This window comes from Hipposideros armiger, unplaced genomic scaffold (genome assembly GCF_001890085.2).
Source record: "Hipposideros armiger isolate ML-2016 unplaced genomic scaffold, ASM189008v1 scaffold_132, whole genome shotgun sequence".
NCBI lineage: Eukaryota > Metazoa > Chordata > Mammalia > Chiroptera > Hipposideridae > Hipposideros > Hipposideros armiger.
In genome coordinates this window covers 213,928-237,149 of record NW_017731482.1, presented here as the reverse complement: position 1 = coordinate 237,149, position 23,222 = coordinate 213,928, and the positions used below count along the sequence as shown (strand labels likewise).

The 23,222-nt window shown below is 55.1% G+C and overlaps 1 protein-coding gene across 8 annotated transcripts in view; it reads left to right on the top strand.

The window, feature by feature from the left end:
- The window catches only part of ARAP1 (ArfGAP with RhoGAP domain, ankyrin repeat and PH domain 1), a 62,129-nt gene extending 46,285 nt beyond the window's left edge, over positions 1–15,844 (top strand). For 3 of the 8 annotated variants that reach the window (XM_019649413.1, XM_019649415.1, XM_019649414.1), the window contains 19 exons: positions 154–288; positions 2,129–2,264; positions 2,583–2,685; positions 3,486–3,681; positions 3,959–4,010; positions 4,119–4,282; positions 4,476–4,688; positions 5,014–5,119; positions 5,551–5,698; positions 5,789–5,875; positions 5,963–6,031; positions 6,320–6,437; positions 7,904–8,017; positions 8,335–8,480; positions 12,634–12,716; positions 13,444–13,494; positions 13,681–13,744; positions 14,855–15,004; positions 15,242–15,840. In XM_019649413.1, coding sequence (XP_019504958.1) covers positions 154–288; positions 2,129–2,264; positions 2,583–2,685; positions 3,486–3,681; positions 3,959–4,010; positions 4,119–4,282; positions 4,476–4,688; positions 5,014–5,119; positions 5,551–5,698; positions 5,789–5,875; positions 5,963–6,031; positions 6,320–6,437; positions 7,904–8,017; positions 8,335–8,480; positions 12,634–12,716; positions 13,444–13,494; positions 13,681–13,744; positions 14,855–15,004; positions 15,242–15,259 — 2,153 coding nt within the window. In that variant the 3' untranslated portion in view covers positions 15,260–15,840. The other 5 variants (XM_019649409.1, XM_019649416.1, XM_019649410.1 and 2 more) reach the window with 4 other exon arrangements.
- The last annotated feature ends 7,378 nt before the right edge of the window (positions 15,845–23,222 follow it).

Genomic DNA, 23,222 nt, shown 5'->3' with positions numbered 1-23,222 from the left:
TGGATGTGGCAGTGAGAGCCTGAAGGTGCTAATCAGGGGAGCCGGGGCTAGTGACTCAAATACAAGCTTAGATGCCCAACCCCTTGGAAGTGGGGGGAGGGCATCCTTAGATGACAAGCATGACCAGCCACTCTTACCCCTCCTTCCCAAAAGAGGTACCTCGGCTGGATTTGATGAAGCCCCTGGAAAAGCACTACTCAATTGTCCTACCAACTGTGAGCCACAGCGGCTTCCTCTACAAGACTGCTTCCGCTGGCAAGCTGCTGCAGGACCGCCGTGCCCGGGAAGGTGGGTGCTTGGGAAAGTGGCATTCTGTCATGGCAGCAGGGCCAGAGAAGCCAGGGCTGGCCAGGCTGGTAGACCCATGAGGGTGCCATGTGCACTCTGGCATAGTCACCCTGGAGGGTTTCCTGGATATGGATATGGTCCAGTGGAGAAGTGTGATACACAGTAGGTGCTTAATAAATGGGCTGATCTGGGTGGGAGTGGGGCACAGCACTGAAGAGCATGTCACTGCCAGTTTCCTTTAGACTAAGGAAGCCTTTATTGAGCACCTACTGGGTGTGGGCCCATGGTGGATGTAGGAAGTTTGAGGACTAAGCTTAAAGCTCTGTCTCTCTCTCTTCTCAGCCTTCCATTTTCTCCCCAACTCTGAGTAAATCCACAGTCCTTACCACATCCCACAAGGACTTCCACGTCACCACCCCACCCCATTACGTCTCTGACCCCTCTCCTCTCAACAATACTCTAGCCTTGCTGGCCTCCTTGCTGTTTCTCAAGCATGCATATTCACCAGGGCCTTTGCACTCACTAAACCCTCTGCCCAAAATGCTTTTCCCCAAATACCTGCATGGTCAGTCCCTCACTTCAATCAGGTCTCTGTTGAAATGTCATCCCTTAGAGACTTCATCCCCAACAATTTTATTCAAAATAGCATGCCCTATTTACCCTACTTTCACATCATTTATCTGACAGTCTTTTTATAGATCTGTCTATTGACTCTATGTGCTCCACTGAAATATAAGCTACTCTTGGCCACCATTGTAGCCCCCCGAGCCTAGAACAGTGCCTAATGCACAGTGGGCCCTTGGCAAATGTCTGCAGGATGAAGAGTGACTGAGGCAGTGCTGGCTCTCCTGGAGGGAGCCCAGCCTGGAGGGCAGGCTCTGGGATGCACCACCCTCAGAGGGCAATGTCATGTCCTCATAGACAGGACAAGAGACAGTATCAGCTGTGGGAACATTGTTGAAGCAATGGCTCCAGATGAAGCGCTCCAACACCCAGAGAGATTTCTTTGGAACTCTATGCCACGCATCACCTCACTGCTCCTGGTGCTCTGTCCTGGTCTACCTCCCTCTCCCTGATGCCATTTATGTAACTGCCTGAGTCATGCTTTTTGCCCTGGGCGCCAGGAAGCCCTGAGCCAATGTGAAGCTCAATGCTATGAACTACACGAGTCTACATGGCCTTGACATTCTGTTCTTTCTCCTTCTTTTCCTGGCCCAGATTCCCATTTCTGTTCCTTTATGGAATCTTGTCAGTCTCCTTAGAGCCATTATAGGAGGAGGCAGAATATGGGGCATTAGGTGCTACTGGCAAAGGAAGGTGGGGCACAGGCGGGCGAGGGGCGCGTGGAAGGCTTTCTGTGGCATTTGGCCTAGCCTTGAAGGATGAAGGGTGTGGGGAGGGACAGGATGAGCAAAGGCAAGTAGGTGGGGTGTGTGCCCAGGATTGCAGAGAGGGGGCTGGAGAGGTGGGAAGGGGCACCCCCAGCAGGGCCTTGAATGCCAGGCTGAGAGGCACAGACTTTGTCCTGAGGACAAGGAGTGGGAGACTAATGGAAAGGTTTCGAGCAGAGGAAGGACAGAATCTGGTTTTGCTAGATCACTTTTGAAAAAGTGAAGCAGGGTAAGCAGAGAAGAGGCCACTGCAGTGGTCCAGTGGGGAGATGTGGGCCAGGCTGGGGCCGCAGGGCTGTAGGAAAGAGGTTGGAATTGGTGGAAGCTTGTGATTTAGAATGAAGAGGACACCAGTCAGATGGAAGTGGGGGCCCAGGGAGGATGCAGAGGTGGTGTTCAGGTGAGGATGAGTGGCTCCCTCATCGTTTCCCTGCCTGACTTCTCCCCAGAGTTCAGCCGACGCTGGTGTGTCCTTAGTGACGGGGTCCTGAGCTACTATGAGAACGAGCGGGCAGTGACCCCCAACGGGGAGATTCGGGCCAGCGAGATTGTGTGCCTGGCAGTGCCCCCTCCCAGCACCCACGGGTGAGCACCCTGGGCAGAATTACATACTGTTATTGCTGTAAGGTCCACCCCACCCCTGCATTGGGAAGACAGGGAAACAGGCCCAGAGAGGGGCAGGACCTCCCCAGGGTCACACAGCAAACTGGGGCTGTATAGGGGCTGAATCAGTCTCCTGAAGCCCCAGCCATGGGCTTTCCCCCCAGCTCATAGGGGGCCAGGTGAAGGGCATTCATGAGAATAATTGCAGGGGGGTGGGGGAGGGTCAGAGAATGGCAGTGATGTGGGGGGTGGGCTGGGGCTGGGGAGGGTGGGCCTGAATCCTGACCTGTGTATCTACAGCTTTGAGCACACCTTTGAGGTGTACACAGAGGGAGAACGACTATACCTCTTTGGGCTGGAGAGTGCGGAACTGGTTCGTGAGTGGGTCAAGTGCATTGCTAAGGTGGGCCTGGGCTAGGGGGTGGGTGTGGAGGGAGTCCTACGGGGCATATGGTGGGACCTCCTGGTGGATCATGTATCCCAGCTCCCCCAGGATGGAGGGCAGCTGATACAGGGCAGGCTCTCAGGCCAAGGGCCTAATAATCTGCAGCCCTCTCGGGGGAGGTCAAGACACCTGTCTCAACTATGTGGAAGAAGGCCTGTGGGCCTTGCATTCCATAGGTGCGCAATATGTGTTTAATAATGAATGACAGAGCCATCTTAGGATGAAGAGTACTACTTCCAGGCGGAGCGAGCTCCTTGTCCTGGAGAAAGGGGGCAGGGAGCCTGCAGAGGAGAGTTCTGCCCTGGGGACCAGGCCAGGTGCCCTCTGGTGTCCCCTGTGCTGTGAGGGCCTATGACTCTTATCCTTCACTGGTTCACTGATCAGTTGTCTGTGGGGCTCCTGATAGTCCTCAGAGCACTGGCAAACCACATGACTTAGTCTTGGTCCTGGCTCTTCAGTAGTTCCCATGCTGGTGGGGGAGACAGGTGGGGTCCAGGCAGCAACAGCAGTGTAATCAATGCGGCATCAGAGGGAAAGAATGCTTTGGTGCCATGGGGACATCCTTCTCTGGTATCCAGGAAGTTTTTCCAAAGAAGTGGGGCATGATACCTAAGTTTATTCACTGTGCTGAGTTCTTCCTTTGGGAAGAGAAGAGGCAGCTGGGTGGGCAGAAGGCATGTACCCACAAGCCAAGGACCAGAGGTGTCTGGGCAGGTAGTGCTGTTGGCTGATGCACTTTTTTCTGTTTCCCCCACCAGGCATTTGTCCCTCCCCTGGCTGAGGAACTGCTAGCCCGGGATTTTGAGCGGCTTGGGCGCCTACCCTACAAAGCTGGCCTGAGCCTACAGCGGGCCCAGGAGGGCTGGTTCTCCCTCACTGGCTCTGAGCTCCGTGCCATCTTCTCAGAAGGGCCCTGTGAAGAGCCGTTGCAGCTGCGGAAACTGCAGGAGCTTTGTGCGTGGACCCAGACTTTGGCCCCCAACTTCCAGGGCACCTTATCCTGGACTCCCAGGCCCCCAGTCCCTCCCTGGAATCCTGAACACTACCCTGGCTTGGCCATAAGTAGCCAGCCTGCCCTCTCATGTTCTCTCCTGCCCTTGGGGTGCATCTCAGCAACCCCATGTGTTGGCGGGTGGGTCCCAGGGGGCGGTGTGCCCAGAGAACCTCAGGAGGGAGCAGGTTGGGGACCATGAACAAGGCCTGGGCCTCACTTCAACCGGACCCTCCACAGCCATCCAAGGGGACAGCGAGAACCAGGTGCTAGTGCTGGTGGAGCGAAGGAGGTGAGCCCTGGCCTCCCTGAGGGCTCTGAAAAGCCTGTGGCAGTCTGACGGGGCTGGGACAGGCGGGGCAGGGCTAGGCCCCCAAGTGACTGACTGTCCCTGGCCCAGGACGCTGTATATCCAGGGAGAGCGGCGGCTGGACTTCACTGGCTGGCTGGCGGCCATCCAGAAAGCAGCGGCAAGCTTGGGGGACACGCTGTCGGAGCAGCAGCTGGGAGACTCGGACATCCCAGTGATTGTGTACCGCTGTGTGGATTACATCACCCAGTGCGGTGAGACCCGCCCCTGTGATACAGGCCCCGCCCCGTAAGACCTTTACCTCCTTCCCCGAGGCCAATTCTTGCCTTCCGAGGATCCCTCTGAAAGCAGCTGCGAGGCCCCGCTCCCCGACCAATGCCTTCTGCCCCTCGGTTTGCCCCGCCCCCTGCTCGGCCCTGCCCCTAGCTCAGCCCCACCGCTCTCCAGGCCTGACTTCGGAGGGCATCTACCGCAAGTGTGGGCAGACGTCGAAGACCCAGAGGCTGCTGGAGAGCCTGAGGCAGGATGCACGCTCTGTGCGCCTCAAGGAGGGCGAGCAGCATGTGGACGACGTCTCCTCCGCGCTCAAACGCTTCCTGCGAGACCTGCCCGATGGGCTTTTCACTCGAGCCCAGCGCCTAACCTGGCTGGAGGCCTCAGGTGGGTGGGCCCTGCAGCCCCTGCCAAGCCTGAGAGCCAGGCCAGTGCTGCTGACTTGTCCATTCCTATCTCAGGATTCCAGTCCTTCCCCGTCATGCACTGGAGCTCGGCATTCCCCAGCAGACAGGCTCCAGTCCCCCTCCCTCTTGTTTCTCATGCCCATTGTCACTCTCCACAGCCAGGTCTCCTGAGTGCCTGGTGGGATTTGACTTGGAGGGGTGCAGGGAGTACTGTTCCTTAGGCTGCGTTGCACAGTAGCCAGAGTGGTGGGATGGGGAGGTGGTTACAGGGGGAGTTCTGACCTGGTCTTTCTCCCCCTACCCAGAGATTGAGGATGAGGAAGAGAAGGTCTCCAGGTACCGAGAGCTCCTGGAACGTCTGCCTCCAGTCAACCGGGCCACGGTGAAGGCCCTTATCAGCCACCTGTACTGGTGAGGAGCGATACTATTGCGAGGCTCTGAGGGGATGGGGTAGAGAAGATTCTTCTACTCCCAATCCTGCTGACTGCCCTCCCCTGGGAACCAGGTAGGCCTGGGAACTGAGTGTTGACTTATGTGCCCTAATCTTGGACACTTTGTCTCCCAACTTACTTCCTGCAGGTGAGAGAGTAGAGGAGGTTTCAGCTAGGGGCCAGAGTACCTTGGCCGGGTCTCCCAACTTCCCAGCCCTATTCTTTCCCAGGATCCAAGCATGGCCAGAAAGGCTGTCCTCCACTTCCCCTTAACTGGTGGTCTTTTCTGACCAGGACCTTCCTTGGCCTTACTCCAGGTTCTAGTCATGGACCTATCAGGAATTGGGAAGATGAGGTGGGGAAGTTCTGGGCAGGGCTCCTCATTCAAAGCCTTCATCCTCCCCTGTCCAGCGTCCAGTGCTTCTCAGACACGAACCAGATGAACACGCACAACCTGGCTATTGTGTTTGGGCCCACGCTCTTCCAGACAGATGGGCAAGACTACAAGGCCGGCCGTGTGGTGGAAGACCTCATCGGCCACTATGTGGTGGTGTTTAGTGTGCGTCTCTAGCCACTGGGCGGCGGAGGGCAGGGCTGAGCCTCCCAGGCAGCAGTGACCATCTATCCCTGTCCCTTCCCTGGTTTCCAGGTGGACGAGGAGGAGCTGCGGAAGCAGCGAGAGGAGATCACTGCCATTGTAAAGATGCGTGTGGCTGGCACTTCCAGTGGGACCCAGGTGAAGGACAGGGCCTAGGGTAGGGGGTTCAGGCCAGCTACCTGCACCCACCCCCCAGGCCTCCATCTGAGCCCTATCTCCTTATAGCACGCTGGTGACTTCATCTGCACAGTGTACCTGGAGGAGAAGAAGGCAGAAACCGAGCAGCATATTAAGGTGGGGCTGGGGACCTAGAAGCCAAAGGGCCAGAAGAGTCAGGCTCAGGTGGCTGGGGGAGCAGGGCTTCCATCCTGGTTTGGCACCTGCGTCTGGCTGATGCTGGGCCTCTCTCTTCCCTTCCTTTCCACCCAGCTCGTCAGGACCACTCAGAGACACCCCCCTGCATCTCAGAGCTCCAGAAGGGCCTGAGCGGGGTGGGCTCAGCCCCCTGGATCACACAAGGTTGTGGCAGAGCAGGGGCAGGGGACAGGTAGGTTGATCTCCTCTCCTTCTCGGTCATCACAGATCCCAGCATCCATGACAGCCGAGGAGCTTACCCTGGAGATCCTGGATCGCAGGAATGTGGGCATCAGGGAGAAGGACTATTGGACCTGCTTCGAGGTCAATGAGAGGGAGGAGACAGGTAGGTGACCACCAGGTTTGGTGCAGGATATCGTGCCAGCCTGTCCTTGTCTAGGCTGCAGCCCCAGTCTGCCCTCCCCTACTCCAAAGTGCGGGGAAGTGGTGGTGAGGGGTTTTGAATGACAGTGTTGCTGTCACACTATGATCTCAGTAGTGGTGATAACAGTGTGCTGGTGGGGCTTGAGGTCACAGCTGTAATGTGGCTGATAAAAGGGACAGTGAAGGGGGGTAAATGGTGTCAGCTATGACAATGCCTTCTCAGGTGTCAATGAGAAAAGTGTTGCTTTCAAGGGTGATAATGTTGAATTTGATAATGGGATTGCAGGTGACCCAGTTGGTGGTGAAGGGGCTAGGTAGCGGGTGGTGATGACCATGCAAGGGGGGGGTGGGCTTGTGGTGGTGGTAAGGATGGTTGTGATGATATGTGGTGAAGGGGCCATAGTGGTGGAGGGGTAATAAAGGCATATAAGGTGAAGGACGGTCTTGATGGCAGTGGCGGGGCGGTGAGGGTGTCTCTGTTTATTTGCTCTCCTGTTATTGGTTGAGTGCCAGGCACTCAGCTGGGGAGCCAGACACACAGTCCCTACCCTTCTGGGGGTTAGTCTGGTCCGGAATAGACATTGATCCTATGATCACACCAATAAATGCACAACTACAGCTGTGTCGACTGCTGTGCAGGAAAGGGCCACCACACCACCAGAACTTATAACAGGGTCTCTGACTTTGCAGTCCCTGAGCTAGGAGGTAAAGGAAAAGTAGGGGTTACTTGGTAAAGAGGGGGGAAAGTGCTTCCAGGCAGTGGGAACAACATGGGCAAAGGTCCTGTGAAGGCCAGAGACCGTGTATTTTCAAGGCACTTGAGATGAGGGCAGTGAGGGGGTTGTGGTACCACATGGGGCTGGGAGAGAGAGAGAGAGGCAGAAGCAGCTACTCAGGGCCTGATAACAGTGCAAGGCCAGTGAAGGGTTAGTGATTGGGAGTTTGAAAAGATGGCTTCTTGCTGCTGGGTGGAGAGAGGTGGGAGAGACGGGAATGAGAGTACATGCAGGGGACCACTTTGAAGGCCACAGTATTAGTCTGAGGAGAAGATGGTAACGTGGCAAGGGAGGCAATAATGGAGATGGACAGAAGCAGAGAGATTCGACCTGTGGAGAGAGACTGAGACGGAGGAGAGTTGGTTTTTGGCTGAGGTGCCTTGGTAGGTGGGGCTATGTTCCCCCACGAGGACACAGGGAAGCTTACCAGCCTGGTTTTGGATATGTCAGGTTGGAACAGCTTTTGTTCCAGCAGGATGTCAAACCTGAAGCTCAGGTGTGGGAAGGTGGTCATGGTGTGATGTGTGGTGGCAAAGGAGGTGGTGGGAGCGGATGGTGCTGGTGGACATGTAGGTGATCTGTGTCCATGTGCCAGCTCTCAGTGCTGTCAGGCCACATGGCCCTGGTAACAATGGGTGTGACCTCTCCCCAGAGCGCCCCCTGCACTTTGCAGAGAAGGTGCTGCCCATCCTGCACGGGCTTGGCACAGATAGCTACCTGGTAGTGAAGAAGCACCAGTCCATGGAAGCCATGCTGCTGTACCTGGGTAGGTGGTATACCCGGGTGAGGGGTGACCTGGATGGGTGGTGTGCCCGGATGGGTGGTGTAACTGCGTAGGTGGTGTAACTGGGTAGGTGGTACCTTCAGAGCCAGGCCAGCTGGTGGGTCCCTCTATCTAGAGCTAGGGCGGGACCTGGTGGTACCAGGCAAGAGCAACTCAGGTAGTGAGCACCAAGTGAGCAGGCCTCTTAGGAGGCTAGGGCAGGATGGGGCACTTTGCTTCATCTTGGGACCCTACCCCGGATGTCTAGGTCCGTGGATAGGGGAGTTGGTCAGCCCATACCCACTCCATTCCTCCCCCAGCCAGCCATGTGGGTGACACCAAGCACGGCATGATGAAGTTCCGTGAGGACCGTAGCCTCCTGGGTCTAGGCCTACCCTCAGGTGGCTTCCACGATCGCTACTTCATCCTCAATAGCAGCTGCCTGCGGCTGTACAAGGAGATCCGAGTAAGTGGCCCTGCTGGGTTCTGCCCTGCGATGGGCACCTGCGCAGACACCCCTGCACAAACATTCCCCTGGGTTTGCCAGTGAGAGCATCCCCATCATGGGATCCTGGGCCAGCACAGCAGTGGGGAGAGCTGAAGGTTCTCAGAGACCCACCTGCTCTGGCCTGGGTGGCTACTCTGCTGTGTCCTGTTATCCCACTAGGCCCTGGTACCTGGATGTCATCACATCAAGCACGTGCTTTCTCACCTGCGCCTGTGCCTTTTCATGGCACTCAAAAGAACATGCTACGTAGTGATAGCCCCAGGTTGTGGCCCACGCATGTCGTGTTTTTTCACAGGTCATACCCCCTCTTAGTCCACTCCATGTCCACTCTGTCCACATGCTGGGTGTCCCCCCAGACCAGACTCCATCCTGGTTACCTTTCCCCCAACATCTTTTGTACATACATACAACATCCCACCATGCACCACAACACACGCTGCCCGGGCTCTGGACAGCCTCCTTCTTCTGTAACCCTGATCCTCTATCAAACAGAGCCAGAGGCCATGGAGCGGGGCCCCTGAGACCGTGAGTAGCTGTGGGTCAACTGCCAGCTGCCTTACACCACCTGGGGGCCAAGTGAGCCTGGTGGGAGCATGGGGACATAGCCAGAGCTCCTGGCCATCTCCAGGCATGGTTCCCTGCCCCCTTACCAATCAGCACTGGCCCCATCCTGGGGCTTGTGGCCTAGGCTCCTGCCTTTTATCCCCAAACCTGTCCCAGCGTTCTTTCCCCAAGGTTGGGTTTCCCATCAGTGCGATGCTCTAGAATTTTACAAAGGACTTAGTGTAGAAGCTGTAGAGCCAGTAAGGGAGGTCTCTAGGTTTGAATTAGAGCTCTGATCCTCATCTCCTGTCACCTCTGAAGCCACCCTCTTTCCAAACCTGGTGAGAGTCCCGGGGCTATCAGAATGTCCTTGCTATTGTCCTGATCCTAAAATGCCAGGGTGGGGCTACAGAGGCTTGTGGCACATTCCCAACCTGTGGTAGGAGTTTCCACTCCACCTCCCTGGCCAGGTGCCAGCCCTTGTTTGCACACCCCTGGGAGAGGAGAGCTCATCCACTACCTCCTCAGGGCTGCCCTAGCCCTAGAGCAGTACTTTTGTCTGAGAGAAGGCCCGCCCTCAGCTTCAGTTTAGAATCTGTCTCTTGTGATACCCCTGTGGGTCCCAGCTGTGCCTTGGGGGCCACAGAGCATAGATGCCCTGCAGAGACAGACAGGCAATAGAAATGTGTTCCCAAACCCAGAGCTCCCACAGCTACCCCCACCAGTGTCTCCAGCCCTTTCTGCCTTTTCATCTCCTGAGGACACCTGGACAGGCCTAGCTGCCACAGAGGGAACAGAGCAGATAGAGCAGAACCCGCACCTTCCTTTATTTGTACATTATACGTCTATTAATACAGCTTGAGCTCCTTGTGGGGTATGCCTCCTCTTCTAGCCTTTGCCTTTTTCTATGATCGCATCCTTACTTTTGGGCCTCTCCACCCTTCCAGTCAGTCCCCCTTGGCTCTGGGTGTTATTTTCCCGGCCCCCTTCCTCTAGGGGCACTTAGCCCCTTGGAGCAGACCAAGCCCATCAGTGTGGACAGAGGGGAGAGGGCCTGTCTGAGGCACCTGGAAAAGCAGTGGCTGATCCCTTGGCATGGAGAGGAGAAGGCAGAAGAGCTAGAAAAAGGAAACCGATGTCATGTTTGTCAATCCAGGCATGGTGAACAGCCCTTTAGATGCTGGGACATGTAATCTTTTGTCCCAGGAGGAAGGGCCTTAGCCTCATTTCACAGGTGAGAAAGCAAGCTTTGAGTGGTAGACTGAGGTTCAAACCCAGATTTGTCAGCATTAGAGCTCGAGAGTTTTTTATTCCTTGAAGTATTAGAATCAAGGACTCCTCAGTGCAGGGGTAAGCGATGCTCTCCACAGTGGCGGATGGCACCTCTGTCTGACAGAAGCCCCAGGAAGGTGTATTTTGGCTACCGAGGTGTTGGTAATTCTGGCATTGGCTGGTTTATGGAGCAACAGGACAGAATACTTGAAATTGGGACAATCCCTGGCATTCAGGGCATGTGAACAGCCAAGCTTCGTCCTGGGGGTCTCCCATTGTTAAAGACCCTAAGGCACCTGGGAAAAGTACATTCTGGAAAGATCTTGGTTCTAGCAGAGGCCTTTGAGGTTCCAGCACAGGCCTTTGAGCATCAAGGGTCAACTTCCTTCTTTGGCAGTGACCTCATACCTCCAGAGATGCTGGAAACATGAGCTGTTGGATTAGAAATGAAGCCCTTGAGGACCAACGAAGATTACATTGACTGACACTCCCTTTGCTTCCCCCAAGTCCCCCTCAACCTTCCTGTCTCCCTCCGCCAGGCTCATGTCACATGCCAGGCACATGCCACGCACACCGGAGCTCAGGGAAGCAGAGGCTGAGGATTGTTTTTTTCAGATTCCCAAGGAACCACAGCCTGGGTTGAATTCCACAATTTCCGCAATTCTCTCCACGCCCTGACTGGAACCATCATTCCTGTCACACCCACGGGCCTATTCCTTTCACTCCTGATTGACATCACTCCTTGCTTCTAGCTCTCTTCTTGTACACACAGCCTGATTGTCATGCCCAGAGCACAGCTGCAGTCTAATTTCTTTTACAGCCTGTCTGTCTTTTCTCATTACTTGGTTTCTTTCAACCTGCAGCCTGATTTCTTTAATTCTCTTAGCCTTGCTTCTTCCCTGCTTGCATTTAGGTTTTTCTTGTTGTATTCTTTCCACACCTGTTCCTCCCGTATCTGCAGCCTAATTCCCCTTCCCATTGCCCAGTTTCCTCCCTGCCTACAGCTTGGATCACCCTGTGCCTGCCACCTAGTTTGTCCCAGACCCTCTTGGGCACATGACCATTGTCCGGTCAGGTGCTATGTGTGGGAGACATAGGGCTCCCCCATCAGGACCTTGGTCATTAGGGGGTTTGGGGTGAAAGCAGGGTGTAGGGTCCCTAGTAAGCCTCTCTTAAGCCACCCTCTGTGACAGCTAAGTCTCCACTTTTCCCTAAGCGGCCCATCCTTTTGCAGCCTCACAGGGAGTCTGCCAATTCCCAAAACTCTACCTTCCCTGGCCATCCCCTAATCCCCTCTTTTTGTTCTTGCTGAGGAGCCATGCCTGGGGGTGCCTGGAGCAATGGTGGGGAACAGGGTGAAGATGGCTCAATCTTTGACCTCTCAGTTTTGGTTGTAAGTGAGTCCCCCTCCCCTGCCATCCACCCTGGTGCCCCCTGCTGGCTCCACAGGTGCCTGGTGGGGGCAGGTCTTCGAGCAGGTGGCTCCCAGAGTGGGAGGAAGGCTCATTATCTTGACCTCCACCTAACCTCTTCCTTGGAGGTCATTGCTCCCATCCCCCTGCCTGTGAGCCAGTCTGCTCCTTCCCAGCCCAGACCCATATGCAGAGGCGGGGGCCAGGGGTAAGCATGTCCGTGATCTGGTGCCCCTCCCCAGTACATTGGTCTCTCGCTTCCTGACCTAGACCATTGGGAAGTTCTTCCTTTGGTCTACCGAACAGCCATCCTGCTTCAGCTTGAGTCATTAGCCTTCCCCTCATGGAACCAAAGAGCTAGTCACTGCTGACCCCACAGCCGTCAGTTCACACGGTCAACCCTGGAGCCTCCGTGGGGCAGGTTGGGGTGAGGGATAAATAACCCGAGACAAACAGACACAAGCAGCCAGCTAAGGCTCTCAGGTAACACACCCTCATTCAGTTTGGTGCCAGAGGGTGATGTGCAGACTTCTTCCTCCACAGATGGTCTGGTTCAGCCGATGCTACAAGTTAATTCTCCAATTTACAGGACAGCAGGGAGGGACTGGGACCCAGTGCTCTGGATGTCCCACTGGCATGGCTGCCTTGGGGACTGAGGGTTGACTGTCTGATACTGCTGCAGGGAGAGAGGCCTGGGGAGCTTTGTTGAGCTGGATTATGAACAGGGAGAGCTTTGCCAGAAAGGCTTCCTGGAGGAGGTTCCCTGTGCTGGGGTGCAAAGGCAGCTGGGTGAGGGAGAAGGGAGGTACCAGGTCAGGAGGAGTGCTCCAAGGCCCACCCTGACGGACTGAAGTACCCGATCCCACCTTCCTCCTCCACCCCAGAGTCACCGGCCTGAGAAGGAGTGGCCTGTCAAGAGCCTCAAAGTCTACCTGGGAGTGAAGAAGAAACTCAGGCCACCCACCTGGTGAGCTGGACCTGGGGCGATAGGTCTGCGGCTGGGTCCTGTGGGGGCTCAGAACAAAGCGGGGAGGCACAGCGGGGGGCTTTGAACTTGACACAGGTTGGTTCAGTGGTTCTGAAGGTGTGGTCTCCCAGACCAACAGCATTAGCATCACCTGGAAACATTAGAAACCCAGGTGCTGAGTTGCGGGTTCTGGGGGCGGAGCCTGCAGCCTGTGCTGTAACAAGCTATCCAGGGAACTGATGCATGATCATGTTTGAGAACCACTGGCCTGAATTGAAACCCTGTCACTGACTATCTCTGGGACTTTTCTGTGCCTCACTTCCCACATTTGTAGAATGGGGAAAATAATGGTACAGCTGTTTTAAAAGGTGGTTGTGTTTTTAAAAGTTGAAAAGTGATGCATAGCCATTATTGTTGTTATTAATTACAGCCACCAGTCTTGGTTTTCTGACTTTCTCCTCTCATCCACTGGCTGTGCCTGGGTGTCCGAGGGACTAGGGCAGGCCCAGGGTGGGGTGGGGTTGGAGGTGGGGGAGGCAAGACTCTGGGACGCTGTGAGGAAGGCAGGGCTGTGAGAGAAAGGCTGGGATCAAGATGTGCTATCCTTGCTAGCTGGTCCTGAGCTCTGCCCCCACATTCTGGCCCATGCTTCTGGGCTCTGTCCTGGGAACCTGGGCCATGAGGCCTCTGGGGGCTTCAAGTGACCCCACTCACTCCTCTTTTGCAGCTGGGGCTTCACTGTGGTGCACGAGACAGAGAAACACGAGAAGCAGCAGTGGTGAGCAAGGGCCCTGTCCTGAGACCCCAGGCCGAGGAGAGATGAGAGCCTATCCCCCTCGATTGGGTCCCCCTCACTGTCCAGATCTGTGCCCTGCGCCAAGACCCTGGGCTGGGGAGATTGGGCAGTGTGTCCTCCACTCAGGTAGGCCATTGGCAGCATCCAGAACTGTGCCCCACCCTGCAGGTACCTCTGCTGTGAGACACAGATGGAGCTCCGGGAGTGGTTCGCTACCTTCCTCTTTGTGCAGGTACCATGTGCAGGGTGCAGGGGTGAGGTCCCACGGAGGCATCATTGTGGTGAATGGGACACTTGCTTCTTCTCTATTCAGGCCATCAATTGCTTCAAGGAGACTTTGAGTTGCTATTAATTCAGTTTATGTATTCCTTCATTCATTAAACCCTTCCTAATGTCCACTCTGGTCCAGCCCAGAGCCAGGCATGCTAGAGACAGAGGGTGCAGACTCCTGCCCTTGGTGATAGGTGGGTGGGGAAGGCAGCAGAGAGAGGGTGTCGTGGGAGCTGAGTCTTGGGGATGTGGGAATGTTCATCAAGCGAAGGTGGGGTGCGGGGTTGGCTTCTAGGCAGAGGACAGTTTATACAAAGGCATGGCAAATCAACTACAGATTGTGTGATGGGGTGTAAAGGGAGAAGCCAGGAGTGCCAGAAGCTGGCATTGGAAAAGGAGTCAGGAACAAAATCTCAAAGAACCTTGAAGGCCATGCCAAGGAAGCTGAACTTGACCTAGTCTGCAGTTTTAAGGGAGAGTGTGAAGCAAGAAAGAGTGGTGTGCAGGTTTGAGTTTGAAAGTGCTCATTCTGGGTGCAGCATGCAGGGGAGGATGGACTCGAGATGAGGAGGCCTGGGAGGTGGCTGCTACAGTGGGCCAGGCAGGAACAGGCTGGGGGAGACTTTGAGCAGGGCCAGAGAGATGGGTTAGACTTAAAACAGAGGCTTCTAAGTGAGGGCTCAGAATTGTTTAGGGAAAAAGGAGACAAAACTGTACCTGGGCCCTAGGCTGAGTTCTTTAGTGTAAATTCTGTAGTTTTCTTGGTTCCTAGTGAAGGGAAGCAGACATGTTCCTCTAGAACTGTTTTTTTGGTGCTGCATTCCTGGAGCAGTTTGTTTGTGGATCCAGAGATGAGCGTTGTTGAGTAACATAATTGGCTAGTTTTGCCAGGAATACAGTCATGTTCTAGTAACAGCTGCTTCTCATATCGGCTGGGATCAAAGCTGAGGGTGTCACCTCGGATCACAGCTGGAGGCATTTCTGGGAAGGGTGGGTGGATCTAGAGCTAAGTGTCTGGGCTAGCTGCAGCCCAGCCCAGGCCCCAGCATTCTTCGTCTCCCCTGCTCCCCAGCACGATGGCCTGGTGTGGCCCTCAGAGCCCTCACGCGTGTCCCGGGCAGTGCCTGAGGTCCGGCTTGGCAGTGTATCGCTGATCCCCCTGCGTGGCAATGAGAACGAAATGCGCCGGAGTGTGGCCGCCTTTGCTACGGACCCCCTTTCTGTGAGTGGCTCGCCATCGCTATGGGCAGGGGGCTGGGGTCTTGGCTGGAGCCCGCCTTCCACCTGACTCACCTCTCTGCTTCTCTCTAAGTGCCCTCAGACTCCATCCCTCCATCCTCCGTAGGAGTCCTGACAGGCCCCTTTGGTTCACATGGTTCATGGGAGCCCCCTCTCCACCTGGCCCCTGCGAGCCTTCACAAAGTGCTTATGGAATCGGGGCTTCTGTGCCTTCCCACAGCTGCTCCGAAACGTGTGAGCACGGGAGCCAGCCCTGGCTCTGGGACTGCCGCCTTGAAGCCTTCCTGTTCAGACAGCCTCATGCCCTGCGTGCCTGCTGTGAGCCAGCAGGGGGCGCGTGAGAAAGCCACACCTCCACGTCCTGACTGCATCATGGAGTTCCCTGGCCTGGGTGGGGACAGCAGGGTCAGCCTGAGGAGGAACCCCTCACCTGCTCTGTCCAGGTGCTCAGCTCTCCTGGCCTGGCCTGCTCCCACCCAGGGTCATCCACCCTGAGTTTGAGGGGTTGGAGACACGGGCATCAATCAGGAACTCTGGAGGAACACCATCCTTTCAGAGGCTCGAGGCACTCCGGCCCCCGCTGGAAGGGAGCCCACCCCCTTGCCACAAACTCCAGAACAGCAAAAAGGGGATATTCTAAAGGAACACTCAGCTGGGGTGGGGAGGGAACTCTTGGGTAAGTTGCTACAGGGCCAAGAGCTGGACCGGGGAACTTCAACCCCACTTTTGGTCTGGGCTGACTGGGAGGGCCCAGGCTGCCTGGTGCCCCTTCCCCACTTTGGGGACCTTTTGATAATATAAATATATCTGTATATTTTATCCTGTGGTGCTGAGGCCTGTAATTGGTTGGGGGTTTCCAGTGCCCCTGTGTAGTAGGAGACAGAAGGTCATGAGGCCCAAAGGTGAGTACTAGTGCCCTGAAGCCAGGGACCAGGCCCTGAGCTGTTTGGCCACTCTTCCTCTGCCCCAGGCAGAGCCCCAGCCAGGCTCCACACCATTTCCACTGTACTCTTGTGTAGCCAGGGTGGGGAATGCTAGTCCTGATCCTGGCCAGGACAGACCCCAGCTGGAGCCTGGGTGTGGCATACGAGTGACTCAGGGCAGCCCCTCACCAGCCCCTCTGAAGTACAAAGTCACTGGGTCACAGGAGCTTTATGAAATTTGGAAGAAGGTCTTCAGGTTACCCCTGGCCCCTGTCACACACCTCCAGAGGTGGGCCCTGCCTTTCACCAGGAAGCTGCCCTCACTGGGCACTGTCGGGTCATTTCCTCTAAGAAGACAAGGCCCTGGCAAGTCGGGGAGATAATGAGCTATTCAGAGATGGATTTGGGACTCCCTGGGAAGGTGCCAGACACCACATTCCCGCCTCTGCCTGGAGTCTCATTACCGGCATCTCTCCAGGGACCCAGCAGGCAAACAGGCTGACCTCCTAGCCTCAGTCTCATCCAAGGGGGCTGGGCAAAGGGATGGCGGATGAGCCACATGACCGCTGACTCATGTGATCCAGCTCCAGCTCAGTGGGGAGGCCTAGGTGTGGGCGGAGGCCTTGGGGACCTGGACTCCAGCTTCTTTGTTCCTGTCTCTTGAGAAGGGGAGGTGGAGAAGGAGACTGGGATGGGTTCCCTAGCCAGTTTTATAGGCTGGGGCTAAGCCCTTTGAATCTCCCACTCTTGTCCTGCCCTAGGTGGGCTTTTCCAGGCCAGGCTGACCATTCTACCTGCAGCCAGGACAGTTCCTTGTCCAGGTGCTCAGGGACTGGAATTCATCCCTGGATCTGACCTTGGACTGACCAGCTAGCCCAGAGGCTCAGAGAGAGGGTGGGTGAGACTGGGGTCGCCAATGACACTGCCCTGGCTGAGGAGCTGGCTGCAGTGACTGCCTTAGGCCACCAGGGGGCAGCCATGGACAACAACATTGCTGACCCTAGAAGAGGTTCTGGAGAGCCCGTGTGTGGCAGATCTGGCCCAGGCTTTGCTCTGTTGAAGTGTGGGTTGTACCTGTCCCTGTCTTGGATCCCAAGGCTGATGATATTCTGGAAGGCAGCACAATGCAGGGATGTGCTTTGGACCCACGGGGCTTTAGGAGCCAGCAGGAGAAGGGAGTAGCCCTTTACCAAGCACCCACTGTGGGTCAGTGCCTGTGTTCTATGTACTATCTCCTGGCAGAGGAATAAAATAAATAAGGCCCAGAGAAGGGAGGTGACTTGCTCAAGGTCACACAGCTCTCCAGAATCAGGGCTGAAGTCCATTTCCACTGCCCCACTTTTGCAGGGTGGGGGCTGAGGGTGGGGGTGGGGTTTCCCTCCTTTATTCCTCTCCTGGTTCCAACACTGCTTTCTCTAAGTGGCCTATTTGTGCCCTGGGGACGGTCATCTGAACTGTCAGGAATTAATAATAGCTTAAAGTGCTTTCCCTTGAAATCAGGGATGATATCCCAACAGGAGCCTTCAGGGCCTCAACCTTAATGAATTATGGCAATGACAACATTGTTGGATGGTCGGGCAGGAGGCTCTGATGGTCTTTGTCACAAAGATTCCTAGAAATGGGACCTCTTGGGAGGTTTGTTCACATATTATTTGTGGTTGGGTTGTGGCGGGGGTTGGGCGAGGGGACCAAAGCCGGACATGCTGAGGGGTGAGGAGCAGCTCTTGGAGAGGGAAGTGCTTCCCTGAGGAGGAGGTACTCCTGAGCTGGCCCTGAAGGCTGGAAGCCTTGCCAGGTGCATGTGGTGGGGTGGGGTACCACCTGGATTTGGGGTGCGTTGAAGTGTTAGGAGAGGAGCCGGGGTTCAAGGGTCAACTGAAGTCTGACCTAATCACATGGGACCACAGAGATCCCTGGTGTGGATGGAAAGGAGGCTGAGGGCAAAGAGCGTGGGGATAGAGCTGGGAGTGGAGGCTGGGAGGTAGGGTGGGATGTTTCTTTCTCTCTTCCATCTCTATGCTCAACCTGCCCCCTCCTCCTCCCCCCTGCAAAGTGTTCAGCAGCCATCAAGGGCCTCTGGGCCTCCACAGAAAATCGATGGGGAAGGGGAGGAGAAGATGGGCCCTGCCTCCTACTCGCTTCCCCCTGAGCTGGATTGGAAGGGGGCCTGGAGCTGAGGTCTTTCTTGGCCCCATGCTCTGGTGGCTCCCAAGACCCCTGCCCACAGCTGGCTGTTTTAGAAAAGCATGGGTGTGGATGCCAACCTGGCAAATGTGGACACTCCCGTCTACAAGCTGTGGAGCCTTGGCTAAGTTCCCGAGGTTTCTGATCCTCAGTGTTCTCATCTGTACTTTGGAAATATTCATAGTAAAGACATACCTCGCTTTATTGCACCTCACTTTATTGAGTTCCCCAATTGTTGCATTTTTTATAAACTGAAAGCAAGTCTCTCCAGCAAAAAGATTATGACTGTCTTTGTTCCAATGGTCTGGAATTGAACCCACAATATCTCCAAGGTATGCCTGTACTTACTAATGGAAGGATTAAATGATCCAATAAGTGTGAAGTACCTAGCATTATCCCTGAATCCCCTTCCCAGATATGTCTGGAGGGACATGTTGGCATCCAGAATCCTCTTCCAGGCCCAATATATTTTCATTCAATGAGCATTTCTTGACTACCTACTGCGTGCAGAGCTATACTGAACACAGAGCAGGAGCAGATGAGTAAGTGGTGTGGGGGAAGGAGGGAGCCTTTCTGCTGAGTGATATTGATCAGGAAAGACTCCATGGATGAGGTGAAGCTAAGCGATAGCCATGTTTCTGCAGGTATACCGTGTTTCCCCGAAAATAAGACCTAACTGGAAAATAAGCCCTAGCATGATTTTTCAGGATGCTCATAATATAAGCCCTACCCCAAACATAAGCCCCAGTTAAGATCATCAGCCAGACATGACTGCTTGAATAAATGTAGATTTTTGTACATGAATAAATGAATAAATATAGATTGTTGGAGCAAAAGTTAATATAAGACCCAGTCTTATTTTGGGGGAAACACAGTAGGTGAGAGGGAAGACATCTCTAGGAGAAGGAATGGCATCAGCCAAAGGCAAGGTGATGTGACCTTGCAGTGAGCAGCCGGTTGTGGTTGGAGCTTAGTGCCTCAGAGTCCCTCCATGGCCTATCCCCCATGCCGCTGGCGTTGGGGTCTTAGCCTTGTAAATATGACCACATCATAGTCAAATGGGCTCCTTGAGGTCTTCCCCCCACCAAATAAAGGAGTAGTTCCTATTCTTTTAGCCTGCTCTGTGATCTAAGTACCCTTATCTAGGGAATGTCGGTTTGTCTTTCTCATATGCATATAAGTACAACTGGCATGAACCTCCCAACCTCTCCTCCAATATGACACCTCCTTCAGGAAGCTCTTCTGGATTGCTCTTTATTCCTACGGTACTGAGTGCACTTAGGGGTGTGTGTGGGTGTGTGTGTGTGTGCGCGCGCGCGCGCACATGCGCGCACACGCACCCAGGTCACTTGCACCAAGAGCTGCCAGGGACAGGGTTCCCTGGTCAGCCCAAGCTGGTTCAGCTCTAGTGTGTCCCTTCTCCCATGCCACTTTCAGCCTGTGGAAATTTCCACACTTTCTGCCCTGGTTACAGCTCCTATTGCTGTATTTATCACCCTGGAGACAGTGGCACAGGCGCACACACGCCACATACACTTGCCCTGCACACACGTGATGCCTGCACACCTCAGCCTACACTTACGCACACGCACACGGCACGTGTATGAACGCCCCCACACACAAAGCTCTCTAGGAAAATTGCCCCCCTCTTGCCTGCTGCTCCCCCTCCTCCACTCTCCTACCACCACCCACCTCAAAACGCTGAGACCAAAGAGATGGGCTGGACGATGCCTCCCACCGTCTGTCATCCCGGCAGGCACTTGCCCCTCCATGACTGGAGTGTTCTTCCTGCCGCCTGCCTTTCTCCCTCCTGCCCTTCCTCCTCCAGTCTTGTCTCCCCAGCTCTCCCTACCCTTCCCTCTCTGTGCCACTTCTCAGCACTGTATAATATATCTTTCTCTCCACCTCAGCCACTCATAGTCCTCTTTGTCACTCTTTGACCCTCTGAGGTGGAAACTGTCTTACCTCCCTGCTATTCTTCCTGAGAGGCTCAGGACTGGGTGGGGGAACCCTCACAGGGGCTAATGGAGACAGAGGGACAGGCCGAGGTGCCCTGGAGGCCTCCCCAGCTCCTGTCACTTTCTATCCCTTCAGAATAAGGGGAGGGCTGTGTGCCTGGCACCATGGAGACCAGTGTCATGGCAACACAGCCCGGGTGGGCACAGCCTTCCACCTCGGGCCCCCCATAGTCCCCTAGGAGGAGTTGCCTAGAGGCCCCAAGGAGGTGGGCCTTGTGCTGCTGCCCAGCACTGGCTGCCAAGCCCGCCTCCCACTTCTACCACCCCCAGGACACCCCCCTTCCCCCCAACCAACTCTACTTGCACTGCAACTTCTGATGTCTTAAGTTGCTAATGGAGGTGAGAGAGAATCCTCTCGCAAATACCTGAGGGCTCAATTATAGACTGGGCCAGAGAGGGCAGAGACTTGCTCAGGGGCACACAGCAAGTCTGGCTGAGCTCCCAGGTCAGTAGTCACTGGGGCAAAGGGGTCAGTCCAACGTGGGATCCTGCCACCTGGGAGGTCTCTAGCCAGTTCTTAGTGTTGCAATAATGATACAAATGATAATGCTGGTAAACCATTAGGAAGCACCCATCATTTGCTGGGCTGAGGCTTTGCATGTCATCTGGTTTCATCCTTATAACCAACCCGATGAGGAAGATACTCTTTTCCATTTTATAGGTGAAGAAACTGAGGCATGGACTTGCCAGTGTCAGGTGACTATTAAGTAGTGTAGCTAGGACAGGAACACAGGTCCTTCCCAGATGCTACAGGCGAGCCAAGGCTTCATGCCTAGTGCCCTCCCCAGCAGGCACTTTTCTAAATCAGGGGCAAGCTGCTTTCAATTCTATCTTTCCTTCTGGAGAGAATTTATGGGGAAGATCTGGGGCTTAGTCTAGTTCTGGCCTAGGGTTTCTAGAAGGTAGAAGGTTATTTTTCTAAGATGGAAAGGTAACAGAGGCTTCTTGGCTTGGTTAGCCCTAGAGAAGACCTCCTTTGCAGCCTGGCAATGCAGAAACTAGCACACAAACTCCAGGACCTTTTAGAGTGATGTCTAAACCCAGGTTAGAGCCTGGGGATGGAGGATGGAGACCCTACCTCCCTCCCTGACCCAGCCTCAACTTGTTGCCCAATCTTGATGGAGTCAGTCAGCCGCCTCCCTGGCTTATGTAATCATTCAAATATAGCAGCTGCTTTTATTCTACTGAGTCACACCCCTTCCTTCCCCCTCCTCAGGTGTGGGGAGTTAAGGGAGAAGAGGTAATTAAGGCTGAGTGGGTGGCTCAGGGTCTCCTGGCAAGGAGGATCCTTGCTGAATTGGAGGGTAGTGGTGGTAGGGAACGGGGAGCTGGGGCCAGGGCCCCAGGAAGAGTAAAACTTGCCCTCGAGTGTGAAGCCACAGGGGCCACTTCTGCCCTGACCTGTCCCTGCTGAAGTTTCATATTCCTGGGGATCCCTTTCCAGGGTCACAAGCTATATCCACAGCCTTCTCTCCTGGGCCTCTGCCCAGTTAGAGGAGATGAGGAGGAAGAGGAGAGAGGGGTAAGATTACCAAGAAGAGGAGGAGGTGGCCTGGTGGGGCAGTGGCCAGGAGTCCTTGGTCCTAGGCCCAGCCCTGCCCTTTACTCACTGTGTAGCCTGGGCATGTCTCTGCCCTCTCGCTTCTCAGTTTCCCCATCCGTCGCATGAGGGATTGGACTCTGCTGGCTCTAGAAACTTACTTTGCCTGATTCATATCCCTGAAGATGACCTCAACCTTAGGCAGAAGGCACTTCCAAGTGTCCGGTGGACTTCCCTCTCCTTTTCCTTTTCTCTGCCCATCCCAAATCTGCCCATTCTTGGGCCAGTTCAGCACCTCCCCTCCCTGAACTTGCCATCTGTTCCACCATTTTATCCCCCTGCCTAGCAGGAACAGGGATCTCACTGCTCCCATCTGGGGTCACCTCTTCCCTCATAGGGCAGCTCTGGTTGATCTGGAACCTGAAGCAGGCCTCAACCATAGGTTCTGGGTCCCTAAAGCCACCTTCCTGTGGTGTTGAAGCTGCGTCACCGTAGAGCTGTTCTGGAGGCTGTTCCTTTGTTAGCAAAAGCCTTGTCACCCATGGTGTGATGGGTTCCGTGCTTAGTGTAGGAATGCACGGAACTATGCCAGGCCCTTGCCAAGGACATGTTGTTCCTCCAGTCATTGTCCTCGAGCCACAGTAGCAGCTTCCTGGCTGAGGAGGAGGTGCAGAAGCACTGTGAGATGGCTCCCTGAGCTTCCCACTAGCCGCTCACCCTCCACTTGGCTTCTGTTGCCAAGACCCAGATGTGGGCCCATCCTGGCCCCTAGCCAAAGGATGTCACCCAGGGGTTTTTAAGCCAACCCTCCATGAAATCCATGCTCTGCCAATTACCAGCCTTTTCCCCTCTCCTCCCCCCCGCACCCCGGGAGCTGAGGGCTATTTCTCACTCTATGGCCTCAGTCAGCCCCTAGATGGAGGGAAATTTCCACAGAGCAGGTCAGTGAGCGTCCCCCTCCCAACCCCCCATCACCTGTGTCCTCACATCCACCTGTGTCCTCAAACCCCTTAGGGCTTGCTCCACTCCAGTGTGATCCTGGACTAAGCTCTGAAGTGTGCTGTCTCATTTCCACACTCAACTGTGTCTCCTTTCCTGCTTTTCTCCATCAATAGTTCTCACTTGTACCTGGTGAGGCTGCTCAAAGGCTGAGGTGAATAGGACTTTGGTCTGTCCTTGAGGAAAATGTGATCCAGTAAAACAGATGATCCAGAGCAGAGGGATGAGGTGGTGGGACAGATGGCAAGTTAAGGAAGGGAGAGGCAGCCAAAGGCTGCTCAGCCCAGAATCCAGTGGTCCCCTCCTGTCTACCCTGTTCCCTGTGTGTGTGTGGGGGGGGGCAGGGTGTGTGCTGAACTGGCCCAAGGAGAATGGGCCAGCATTTGGGATTGGCAGAGAAGAGAAAGAGGAGAAGGAAAGTCAACTTGGGAGGGCAAACAAACTGTACCAAGTCGAGGAGGAAAGGACTGGCATGTGCTTAGGGACCAGACCCTGCTCCATGTTGAGCAGAGGATGGAGCGGTCAGTCAGGGCCCAT